The 13,358-nt window shown below is 43.1% G+C and overlaps 1 protein-coding gene across 1 annotated transcript in view; it reads left to right on the forward strand.

Annotated features, from left to right (window-relative positions):
• The window catches only part of AGBL1 (AGBL carboxypeptidase 1), a 692,160-nt gene that overhangs the window by 74,343 nt on the left and 604,459 nt on the right, over positions 1-13,358 (forward strand). The window contains exons 3-5 of the mRNA XM_069559284.1: positions 430-576; positions 4,988-5,119; positions 10,494-10,587. Coding sequence (XP_069415385.1) covers positions 430-576; positions 4,988-5,119; positions 10,494-10,587 — 373 coding nt within the window. The remainder of the gene's footprint in view (positions 1-429; positions 577-4,987; positions 5,120-10,493; positions 10,588-13,358) is intronic.

Consider the following 13,358-nt stretch of genomic DNA (forward strand, 5'->3'; position numbering starts at 1 on the left):
ACTCCAGTATTCTTGCATGGAGAATCCCCACAGGCAGAGGAGCCTCGGAGGCTATTGTCCATGAGGTTGCAAAGAGTCGGACACAACTTAGTGACTAAACAACATCAACAAATGCATGAAACACCAGTACCCACATACACTGAGACTTCATAGAGTCTTAGGAAAGTAGAGTTTAGGCTCTGTTTATTATATCTGCTGCAAGTTCTCAAATATTTTATTATTTCTCCGTTTCTCCCCCCTCCCCCCTACCCCTGGCCCCTTACCTAATAGCACAACTTTACACAAGATGCTTCATGAACTGTACACTTACTGTCTCTGAGATGAGATGAATCAACGCTTGCTCATTCTCTAGCTGTGAGATCTGCTTCCTGCTCCAAGGACAGGAGGGTAGTTACGTGAGACTCAGGGCCCCTCTGCTCACCCCCGCAGGCACAGACCGGAGGATCCGCTACATGATCAGCAAGGGTGGGAGTGAAGCCCTTCTGCGGACCCTGGTGGACACGGCCAGGACGGCCTCTCCGGACTATGTCATCCTCCTGCCACTCTTCCGGCTGCTGGCCAAAGTTGGCCTCCGAGGTACCCACGCCCCCAGACCCAAGGATGGCTGGAAGGGTATCTGGGGATGTTATCATGGGGATGACTGGGGAAGCTTTTATGGGAGAACAGAGAGGAGGCAGTTCTAGAGCCTCGGTGATGATGGCAGGACCAGCCCCGCAGGCGAGCACATCCCAGGTGCTTGGGGGCTCAAGACTGGACCCAGAGCAGGAGTGGACTGCTTGGGGCATGAGACGTATGGAGGATGGAGGGGACCTATTCCATGGAGGTTTTCAGTCACTGTATTTAAAAACTTTATTTATTTATTTTTGGCTGCTCTGGGTCTTTGTGCTGTGCAGGTTTTTTTCTCTAGTTGCAGCAAGAGGGGGCTATTCAGCAGCTACAGTGCATGGGCTTTTGGGCTTCTCCTTGCGGCGGCTTTTCTTGTTGCAGAGCATGGGCGCTAGGTGCTTGGGCTCAGTGGTTGTGGGGCATGGGCTTAGTTGCTCCGTGGTATGTGGAATCTTCCTGCAGCAGGGATCAAACCCATGCCTCTCACATTGGCAGGCGGATTCTTAACCGCTGGACCGCCAAAGAAGCCCTCCCTAAATCCTCACTGTGTTTAGGGCATGCTCAAATATATATGACCTTACTTAGGTAATTAAGTCTGTGGAGACTGTTTCCAAATAACATAACATTCTGAAGTTCCAGGCAGACATGACTTTTGGGGAGCCAGTTTTTTTTTTTCATTAATTTTTTAAAATCATTTGTTAAGTTTATTAAGGACTTCCCTGGTGCCTCAGACAGTAAAGAATCTGCCTGCAATCCAGGATATTGGTGTTCAATCCCTGGGTTGAGAAGATCCCCTGAAGAAGGAACCTGCTCCAGCATTCTTGCCTAGAGAATTCCATAGACAGAGGAGCCTGGTGGGCGACAGTCCATGGGGTGGCAAATAGTTGGACACAACTAAGTCATTGCTTAAAACAATTTTTTATTGGAATATAGTTGTTTTACAATGTTGTGTTAGTTTCTGCTCTGTAGCAAAGTGAATTAGCTATATAGATATCACCTCTTTTCTGGCTTCCCTTCCCATTTAGGTCACCACAGAGCATTGAGTAGAGTTCCCTGTGTTGCACAGTAGGTTCTCATTATAATCTATTTTATACATAGCATCAATAGCATATATACATTAATCCCAATCTCCCAATTCATCCCACCCCTCCTTTCCTGGAAGGACAGTTTTCAACTCACTAGTGATATAGTGTATACTGTTAGTTGCTCAGTCGTGCCCAACTCTTTGTGACCCTATGGACTGCAGCCCACCAGGGTCCTCTGTCCATGGGATTTTCCAGGCAAGGATTCTGAAGTGGTTTTCCATTTCCTTCTCCAGGGGATCTTCCCAACCCAGGGATTGAACCCAGGTCTCCTGCGCTGCAGGCAGATTCTTTACCAACTGAGCTACTAGAGAAACCCAAATAAGTCATATAGAAGTGGTGCTTCCCTGGTTAAAGACGAGATGGGGGTTTAGAATTCTTTTCACTTATGCTCCACACCCATTTCTATTTCCACATGGAAGACCCTGAAACACCTCCCTAAAACCCTAGGACCTTTTGGAGCACAGTTGAAAAAGCCTGGGCATCCAGGCTGCATGTAAATGTTACAAATTAGTCATAACAGTTAGGATCTATGTGTGCAGTCTTAGACCACAGGGCATCCCTGGTGGCTCAGATGGTAAAGAATCTGCCTGCAATGCAGGAGACGGGTTCGATCTGTGGGTTGGGTCAGGAAGATCCCCCGGAGAAGGGAATGGCTATCCACTCCAGTATTCTTGCCTAGAGAATTCCATGGACGGAGGAGCCTGGCGGGCTACAGTCTGTGGGGTCACAAAGAGTCAGACACGACTGAGTGACTAACACAACACTTTACACAGACCATAATCGAGAAGCTCAGCTCCTCTGAATGTTGTGAAGGCAGCAGCTGCTGAAGGCACAGGGCTCTAGGGGTACTCTTTCCTTTCAACGTTTCGAACTCTGCTTTGAGTCCCTTCAACATTTCACAAACAATGACTGAGACCCAGGCATCAGCCAGCACCTGCAGGATCATGTTCCAGACAAAACACATAGAATTCACCCACTGATGACTCAGCAGATATTTACTGCATATCTCCCAGGGCTGTGCACTGTTCTAGGCACACGGGAATCCCACTGTCACCAAGACAGATAAGGGAGTCTGCTCTTGTGGGATTTACATTCAAGAGGGGAAGGGCAGAAAGTACCTAATTAGCTAGATAATAGCAGATGGTGATAATTAACTAGGTAGTAACTGGAAGGAAAAGAAAGGGTGATATTCCTCTAAGATGGTGTAGACAGAGAGAGGGGACATTTGAGCCTAATCTTAAAGGATGAGAGGAAGTGAATGAAACCAAGAGTGCGCTAAGTGAACTACAGGAAGACAGAATTAATATGATGTACACCCTAAATGGCAGAGGCTGGGGACTCAGACTTGGGTTTTAGGCTTGAAAGTGAAAGCGTTAGTTGTTTGTTGGGTCTGCCTCTTGTGACCCCATGGGTTATAGCCCGCCAGGTTCCTCTGTCTGTGGAATCCTCCAGGAAAGAATACTGGAGTGAGTTGCCACTCTCTTCTCCTGGGAACCTTTCTGATCCAGGGATTGAACTGGATCTCCTGCCTTTGAAGTGGATTCTTTACCATCTAAACCACCAGGGAAGCCCTGGCTTGATGCTTATTAGCAGTGTGACCTTGGGCAAGTTGCCATTGGGCTCTCATCGACAAAATGGGTCTCAGTATATAATTCTTGGGTCACTTGCTGTAAGGATTAAGCAAGGTTGTATGTCGCCTGCTTAGACTGTAGGGTCAGAGACTTGACAAATAAGAGTCATGTAGGTTTTATAGGAGAAAGAGATGAACCAGGGAAGTGATTTTCAAGTTATAGACCCCAATACTACCATTGCCATAATTACATTACCACACCTTCTGCCATCAAAGACTGTAATCCTAGATGTTAGCATTCAAGCTGTCAGGGGCTGAGCTGAACAGAACAGCAATGAGGTTCGCTGCTCATGAATGGAGCTGGACAGATATCTTTCTCTTCTGATAAAGGGGATGGGTCATATGAGCTCAGTCACAGTCTCTTTGCCTGGTGTCCTTTGGTCCAGAGATAAATACTGGTAATTGAGGCGTAGGATGTTACCTGTTTTACTCATTTCTACCTGTGATGAATCTGATAGTGACTGTATTCTTGCTAACATAAACATGATTTGGGCATTGCACTTTGGAAAGGACAGAGATAAATGTGACAGGTGGCATAGTCATTTGTTATCCTGTGAAAACCAAGAGCATAGAATAAAAAGTACTTTCTATTTATTTCTTATCCTTATTCATTATTATTAAAATAATGATGACTCACCCACAAGTCTGAATATCAGGTTTATTTTGATCAATATTTTCAAGAAATCTGGGGAGAAAATTTTATTTTCCAAAATTATGTTTTCACTTTTTATTTTAAAGTCCTTTATCATATAGAATGAAGACCTCTTATATACCTATCACTCAGATTGAACCATTGTTAACATTTTATCATATTTCCTTAACATATTTATTTTTGTTTGGAATGTTCTAAGGAAAATTAGAGATAGCATTTTACTCCTAAACACTTTTGAGTGAATTTTTTGAAGAGAGACATTTTCTTATATAATCACAATACCGTAATCACAAATCTAGCAAATTAACAAGACATGCACATTTATATTCATTCCAGTTTCTCTAAAATGTTCTCAGCGTGCCTTTTACAGACATGCTCAGGGAAGGATCCAATCAAGGTCCACATACTACATTTGAATTTACGTAACTTGTTGTTTAGTTGCTAAGTTGTGTCCGACTCTTTGCAACTCCCTGGACTGTAGCCTGCCAGGCTCCTCTGTCCATGGGGATTCTCCAGGCAAGAATACTGGAGTGGGGTGCCATTTCCTTCTCCAGGGAATCTTCCCAACCTGGGGCTCAAACCCACATCTTCTGCAACGCAGGCGGATTCTTCACCACTGAGCCACCAGGGAAACCCAAGTTATGTCGCTTAAGTATCCTTGATTCTAAAACTGTCTTAGAGAAATAAATTTATACCCAACTAACATCTAGCTCATGTTTGAGAACAACCAGAAGTATTCTTACATACAGGGGATAAGAGTCATACAACCCACAAGGCTGCATGTAAATAATACTTGAAGAATAATGGACCGTATGAGTGCCCTTGATGGGCTCTTTTGAGCCATCTGGTTCTAACGGAGACGTATTTATTAGCATTTTCTACTAGATCTGAAAAGTCTTGTTGCCATGCCAATCCTCTTCCCTCCACCATCTTTGCTGTCTTCTCCCCCACGTGGTATACAACTGTCAGAATTGATGTGCAACACAACTAAGATGGATTGATATGTGTTCACAGATAAAAAGTTTGGACAGAAGGCACTGGAATTGGAAGCACTTGATGTGACATTGATTCTGGCCAGGAAAAACCTGTGCCACAGCCAGAACCTCCTCCACTGTCTCTGGGCTCTGCGTGTGTTCGCCTCTAGCGGTAAGCAACTCAACTGTGGCTCTCTGGGGTGGCTTCCAGATCTGGGCCGGAGCACCTGGAAGCCATTTGGGAGCATGGTTGAAAGGAGGGCTTGGGGGGAGGACAGATGTAATCCCAACAAGACAAATAAACCGTGAGGAGCCTCACATTCTAGAGACTGTAGAGGTGAGAAGTGATTTCTTTGTCTCCTCCTCAGTTGTGGAAAACTCTTTTTTCCCCCTTTTATTCACTTTTAATTCAAGGATAATTGCTTTACAGTAGTGTGTTGGTTTCTGCCAAACATCAGCGTGAGTCAGTCATTAGGTATACATATGTCCCCTCCCTCTTGAACCTCCCTCCCACTTCCCTTCCATCCCACCCCTCTAGGCTGTTTTAGAGCCCTGGTTTGAGTTCCCTGAGACACACAGCAAATTCCATTGGCTATCTATTTTACATATGGTGATATATGTTTCTATGTTACTCTCTGCATACATGCCACCCTCTCCTCCCCTGTACCCCGCACCCCGTGTCCATAAATTTGTTCTCTATGTCAGTGTCCATGGAGAACTCTTGAATCAGTTCTTGAAATGAGAGGTCCATAATGCTTTCCCTTGGGAGCTACTCATTTTAGCACTCTACATCTCTCTGTCAGTACTACAAGGTGAAAAAGACCTATTCCAGGGGAAGGCAGACTTTATTGAGTCCTTATATCCAAGGCACAGTGCAATGTGTTACAGCTGTCAAGAGCAGCCCTCACATCACAAATCTCTCTACTATGTCCCTGAAGTCACGCATGGATCATGACATCCTTTACCCAAGTTTATCTCCCAATGTGTCTTAAAATGGTCCTTCAGGTAATTTGATATATCATAGCAGAAGTGTTGATGTTATTTGCCATCTCCTAATTTGGATTATTCCTGAGTATCGTAACAATCCTGTATGTAGACTTAGCGTTTGATAGCTAAGAAGAAGAAAAGGAGGCTTAGGAGAGTGAAGAAATTGCTTGAGTTCATACAGATAAGTCATGAGGGCTGAGTTTCTAACTGTAAAAGTCATGTTTATTCTACTCTCCTCACGGAGACAGTTCTTAATAATAGATTATATTCTGTACCACCTATTTCAGGATAATGAACATAGACTTTTATTTCTCTTTTCTAAGCTCCTTTCCTGCAGAAAGAAAGTGGCAATTATTTAGATGTAATACTCTCTAGAGAAAAGAATGTGAGCTTAGAGCCAAGAAGACCTGAGCTTGACTCTGATTTCATTTCTTAAGAGTCAGATGACATGGGCACTTAACTTGTTTAACCTCCGTTTCTTCCTTTGTAATGTCAGAGTTGTAATAAGACCTCATAGACTTGGTGGATGAGTGAGTAAGATCATGTTCGTGGGTAAGCTCATCACATAACCGTTGCTAAGTAAGTGTTTTTCTTCTCTGCTTTCCTGTTTTCCCTCAGTCCTATGAGATAATAGGAAGCAGGCCCATACAGGGAATTAATAGGTAACCTTTTCTGTAACTATCCTCCGAACTGCCAAAATAGTAGGGACATGTTTTATTGGTTAATTTCATGAATAAGCATGGTGTGTGTGTGTACTTATGTGTGTGTGTGTGTACTTGTGTGCATATGTCTACTTGTGTGTGTGCTCAGTCGCTCAGTTATGTCCGACTCTTTGGACTGTGACCCACCAGGCTCCTCTGTCCATGGAATTCTCCAGGCAAGAATACCAGAGTGCATTGCTATTTCCTACTCCAGAAGATCTTCCTGACCCAGGGATTGAACTCTCATCTTACCACTGAAACACCTTGGAAGTGAATAAGCATGGAGGACCCATCAAAAGACAATATTTCTGGGGAAAAATGAGATAGATGCTTGACGCCATGTTCACAGGCAGACTCTCCATTCACACGCATATATGTTGACCAGATAATCAGACAATATTTCAGAGAGGTTAAAAGAATATATCCGAATCAATTTCTTAAAAAAGGAAATTCTAAGTGAGAGGCTGTGGCTTTGCATAAAGGACAACTCTTACTGATGAGTAGGCAGAAGGTATGCCATTCCCATTTTGAGCTTGCCAGCAGCATGAGATTTGAGATACCTTATTTTGGTTTTGTAGCAGGGGTTCCCAACCTCTGGGATCTAACGCCTGATGATCTGAGGTGGAGCTGATGTAATAATAATAGAAATAAAGTGCGCAATAAATGTAATGTGCTTGAATCATCCCCAAACCATCCCCCACTCCAGTCTGTGGAAAAATTATCTTCCACAAAATTGGTACCTGGTGCTGAAAAGTTTGGGGACCACTGTTGTAAAGAATAGTTAAACTGAACAGCGTACTCTCATTATATACATTGATTATAGAGATCTTGAAGAATTCCTTCAGCAGGGAGCTCTGAAAAATGCAGAGATTTGCCTATGGATACGAAGAAGTGGCCATTTGTCTCCTATTCCAAGACAACATTTATTATACAAACTATTTCATAAGATATTTTAAAAATATATGATCAGTCTCTACACATTAACTTTACTGATGAGAGGCAAGCAGAGTTCATGAAGCCCATGGATTTCTGTCTCTTTGGTGAATTGTTAGCCACTATCAAACGTTCCAGCAAGTTTTCTAAACAGTTCCTATCTGCAAAAGAAGTTGGCTGGAACCAGAATGGCTCTCTGACAGCCAACAAACCCTTCAGCATCTTTCACGTGGCCAATGTGGATGTTTATAGACCTGCCAGAGGTCTAACCTTGGGCAGTCATCCAGCATGGAAGAAATTAGTGAGGATTTTTTATTGTTATTCTCTCCCAATTCCAAGTTGAAAGCCTTCCATGCTAGAATTCACGCTCTTAAAACTACTTCCCTAACTGTACTTAATACTAGAGTTTTGCTGAATTATTTGCCAGGAGTTTATTCCAGCATGTTTTCCCAATTTAGAAGGAAAGGCTGAGTAGCCATGGGAGCGGAAGATTGATGGACAGAACTTGGACGCCAAATTCTTGAATTTTGATCCAGGCAATGGCTGCCTGTACTAGCCTCAGGAGGAATGGATGCATAGTGGATGTTCCAGGAATACACACTTCTCGTGGTAACTGAGACATCAGCCTCAGTCTCTCTCTGGTGGACTGTACTGGGATGAACTATATAAGAGACTCCAGTTTTCCATTTTTTCTCCTTTCCTGAGGCTTGGAGCAAGCCAGGATAAGCCTCCCTTGATTCTCTCTCTCTGCTTCTCCATGACCCCCTTGCTACCATTCATATTTCCTGGAACAAAGCTGGCCCCAAGCACAAGGCATTCCAAGGTCTCTGTTTCAGTATGTTACTGAAAATGGGGTCCAGCTGCTTGCCACTCGAAAGCCATAAGAGACCGGGTTGGGGGAAAGGAAAGTTTGCTTCATTTTGGATGCTGGCAAGCAGAGGGGGAGGGTAGATGCCAGTCCAACGATCAACTCCGTGCCCTCCTCCACACCTAGCACCCTGACAATCAGGGGTCAAGAGCTTTTATAGGCTGAGGGAGGGGGCTACATGCAGAAACAGCATGGTAGGCTCTGACAGCCCTCTTGAAACTGGTCATCAGTGGTCTCACCAGCGTCACCTTGATTAAGTGCAGCTAATCTTTCGTCGCAGGTTCAGTCTCAGTTCCGGGTTGAGTTGCAGTTCCATTTCTTTGAGGCCAGCTCCTGGAATTGTGGCAGCTCATGTCATGGTTACAGTCTGTTCACCATGTACTTAACTTCTTCCACCTGGTGGGAATTTCAGCATCTGCAAGACAGCTTACAGGATATGGCTCAGTATATTATCACTAGCTCTTGAGAAGGAACGAAAAGTCCTTGACTTTGCTTATGGACTGAACTATTATTTGGTTTCTTTTGATAGCTTTACTTTGCTTCTGCATTTTCTCACATTTCTGATTAAATTATTTTTGGTTAAAGTTTTTCCATAGACAGAAGAGTGGTGGTCGGAGGGGGCACGGCAAGGACCATAGGATCCTGCTCTGTTTCACTACAACAGTGCAGTAAAAGGAAAAAAAAAAAGTCACACCTTGGAAGATAACCTTCTTTCCTTCTCCTAACTGAACATTTTGCCCCCAGCCAAACTGATTCCATTTTGTATCCTGTGGATTCCTCTTATTTTTTGATGTGACCAGAGCTCTTCCTAAAGTGAGCTGAGTGGAGTCGGGTGCTGGGGATATTGTGGAGAAGCTGGAGCAGCATTGGAGATGAGAGTGGCATCCAGAGGTTTTGTATCCAAAATACTTACCTGAAGCTGCCAGGTTGACCAGATGCCCCTTTGAGTCTCTTTCTGTTATTCAGATCTCTTACTATGTTTCTCCAACCATCCACTTGGACAAAAAGGCAAAGATTTCTGGTAATTACCTCTAAGCAGGACCAACTAATGGATAGAAGCATAGTCAAGCCACAGCCTCAGTGTTCGGAGATCCAAATGCAAAAGTAGGAGAACTTGGATTTGGCATGGAACAGAAAGGCTGCTATCTTTTTTAGTAAGTTGTTCCTTAAAGTTTTAAAGAAGTGAATCCACGTTGTACTCACCCTTAACCCATCCACTTATGACTTTTCTTCATTGTAAATTCTCCAAACAGTAAAATGTATCCAAGAAACTGTTTCTTAAGATGCTGGCTGTGTGTGTGTGTGTGTGTGCACGCATGTGTGAATGTCATTTTGTCTGTGTGTGCATGCATATATGTGTCATATGGGAAGTTGGTAGTGGGTGAAACAGCTTGATCTGAAGTTGCCAGAAAGCCAAAGGTCTACTTAAGGAGAAATCTTCTGCTCAGCAATTACCTTGACTATTCTGATTAAAAATACAATGGATTTCACATATGTGCATTAATACACAATATTTGTTTTTTCTCATTTTGACTTACTTTAGTCTGGATACCAAGGAGGAAAAGGGGATGGCATATATACACTACTATGTATAAGACAGATAACTAATGAAAAGTGACAGTACAGCACAGGGAACTCTGCTCAATAGTCTGTGATAACCTAGATGGGAAGGAAGTCCAGGGAACGGGGGATATATGTATACGTGTGGCTCAGTCACTTTGCTGTATGGTAGAAACCAACACAACATTGTAAGGTAACTATACTGCCCGCCCCTCTGAATACAATGGTGTAGGGCAATGGGCCACCAGAAAATGAAAAACATAATTTCATGGCTTGGGCCCCCTTTGAGAAAAAGATAGTATGAGAAGATAATGTGTGCTTTTCAGGTATCTTTAACTTCCAAGCCAGGGATGAAAGACCATAGACTTTCTCTACTTTACGTTGCCTTTGGCAGGAAAGGTAATGGACCTCATCTTTCTTTTAGGCTCAGTCTGTGATGCTGAAAATAATGCTTGGTTCAGATGGGTCAATAACTAGTGTGCTTTTGTTTTTCTCAGTCACCACAGGAGCCATGTTGGGAATTAACGGAGCGATGGAACTGCTTCTCAAGGTCATCACCCCTTACACCCAGAAGCACACCCAAGTAATCAGGTACTGAGCACTTTTTAGTACTTTTTCCCTCTTTGAGTAGATATAGAGATGGGGATGGTCCCAAAGATATTCTCATGGTGACTGGTTGACATAGCTATTATGTCCGCCTTAGATATGGTACAGTGACCTTATCCTGTGTCAACTCCCATCCACCCATGCACCACTTCCTCTGATTGTCACAACAAACCTGAATAGATATGATATAATGGGTATAACACCATCCTCATTCTCAGATGAGGAAACTCAAATGTGAGAGAGTCCCTAAGATCACAATGCCAGGAAAAGGCAGAGTTGGGATTTGAATTCAGCCTGATCTGTCTGACTCAAAAGTCCTTTTTTTTTTTTTTTTTAACCTGAAGCCTTCAGGTATCTCTTTTAATCACAGCAACTCTACCATAATGAGTACAGCCCTCTAAAGACAGTCCGGAAAAGACAGGGAAATGAGATGTTCTCAGGGTCTCTGAAAAGATGGCCAGTTAAATCTCCGATATGAAATTCTGGTTGCGTGCTAGCTTTGAGATGTGCTTTTATGATTGGAAAGTGAAACTCTGCCTGTTCTCCCTGGTCCTGCCTGCTGGAGTGAAGTGAATCACAAACTAAAAAAAGGGAGATGGCCAGACACGCCGGCTTTAGAGATATTCAGAACTATTAAGATCCATCATTTATGGGAGTGACTCAGCAAGGACCTTGAAAGAATATTAGAAAAAATTCAGCCAATTTCCAAGATATATGGGGTCGTTTGGCAAAGGAGCATTTCCATGCCCAGCCATGATATTTTCCGCATCCCAGCATCAATCTTCGGCTCATCTTCCACCTGATTATTTTTCTCTTGGGTCACCAGACTAATGCCATTATCATCCATTCTCACCTGCATCTCTCTTCACCAGCAATTCCTAGAGTGAAAAGCATGATATCTCAGTCAGAAAAAATTACTCATCAAATATATTGAGAAGTACTGGGTTAAACCAAGCTAGGTACATTTCCTTACTCTAAGACTTCTCAGAGCTTTTGTAAAGCCAACACATAATTCAGAATATTCAAGATGGGTATGTAGTGTATTCATTGTTCTTAGTTGCTCAGTCATGTCTGACTTTGTGAACCCATGGATTGTAGCCCCCCACACTCCTCTGTCCATGGGATTTCCCAGGCAAGAATACTGGAGAGGGGTGCCATTTCCTTCTCCAGGGGATCTTCCCAACCCAGGGATCAAACCCGAGTCTCCTGTATTGGCAGGCAGATTCTTTACCACTGAGTCACCAGGGAAGCTTCCAGGTAATATATACCCTTTTCCAAAACTGATTTGGCTAGGGATCCATTTTTGTTTGGAGACCACCTCTTTTTTGGGAGTCTGTGTTACATGTACCTCATTTGAAAACTCTCTGAAGTGCAAATGTATTGCAAAATGAAATTCAACTAAATTCTATCAAAGGATCCTCGTTTAGTTAAGTATGAAACTTCAGAGTCACAAGCTCAGTGACAAAAAATTAACTTTCTTGATTTCTCTGTAATTATTGAATACATTTTATTTCCCTCTTAAACTTCATTATTCAATTTGAATATGTTTGATTTGGATATTTCGGTTTTTATCATGGTTTTGTAGGCCTTTGCTGCTGACATATGCAGTCTTAATGTGGCCTTTGGTCAATAATCCATGAGCTGTATCTTTTTGCACTATTCACCAGAACTCTTCTATTTCCCCCCCTTCTTTTTAAAGATTGCCTTATTTTTTTTCTTTTGATGTGGACCATTTTTAAAGTCTTTATTGAAATCGTTGCTATACTGCTTCTGTTTTGTTTTGATTTTTTGGCTGGGTGACATATGGGATCTTGGCTCCCTGATCAGGGATCAAGCTTCCTTCCCTGCACTTGGAGGTGAAGGTTTAACCATTGGACAACCAAGGAAGGCCCCTCCAGGACTCTTCTAAACTGCTGTTGTCTCCATGCATCTCTTTGACAGCTCAAAGATATTTGGTACTTATCCTATATCATGTGAAAACCTAGCAGCATCTCTTGGGCCCACCCACATACCAGTATCCCTCAGTGCTCACTCGGGTACCATGTTGTTTAGAGAGCTTCTCTAGGTGAGTCCTCCCTGGCTTCTCTTGGCCCTAGGCCCCTCCTTTATGGGATCCTGATAGTTTTATATCAAACTGGGGGATGGAGAGTAAACAACAAAGCACCAAAGCCCCCTTCTCAGAGACTCATGCTAGTTGCCCTCGCTATTGCTCTTTTTCTCCTGGAAAAGGAGTAGAATTCAAGCACAGATCCAATCAAGGTGTATAGAAAAATGGGAAAGTAACCCCAGGGATTAACAGTCATGGATGTTTCCAATGACACAGACTTTTCGGGGACCTTGGCATATTCTTGCATTTCTGATCTGTTCCGTAAAAGACAAAATGATTTCTCTTCTTGATCCAAATGCCAAATTAAAACTGAACCTCCACAGAGGAGAGGCTTTTCCACCAGCTATTTCAATAGAGCTGTCATTGCCGTGCGTTTATTATGTGCTCTGCCCTGTGCTAAACTCTTAGCATGCATTATCTCACTTGATCCTTTCCCCTTAGAGGCAGGTGCTATTACTGTCCCCAGTTCTAACAGGGAGAAAAAAATAAAAAGGAAGCTGAAAGAAATTAAGTAACATGCTGGGATTTAAGTGAAAGAGCTGGAATTTAAACCCTGTCTGATACATGAGCCTTTGCTCTTAAACCACCATTGTCCAGCATTTGATTTCTAAAACCACCATAGGTAAGACAATCATAAGCATTTAAAGTT

Source organism: Ovis canadensis, chromosome 18, assembly GCF_042477335.2.
Source record: "Ovis canadensis isolate MfBH-ARS-UI-01 breed Bighorn chromosome 18, ARS-UI_OviCan_v2, whole genome shotgun sequence".
In the NCBI taxonomy this organism is placed as follows: Eukaryota; Metazoa; Chordata; class Mammalia; order Artiodactyla; family Bovidae; genus Ovis; species Ovis canadensis.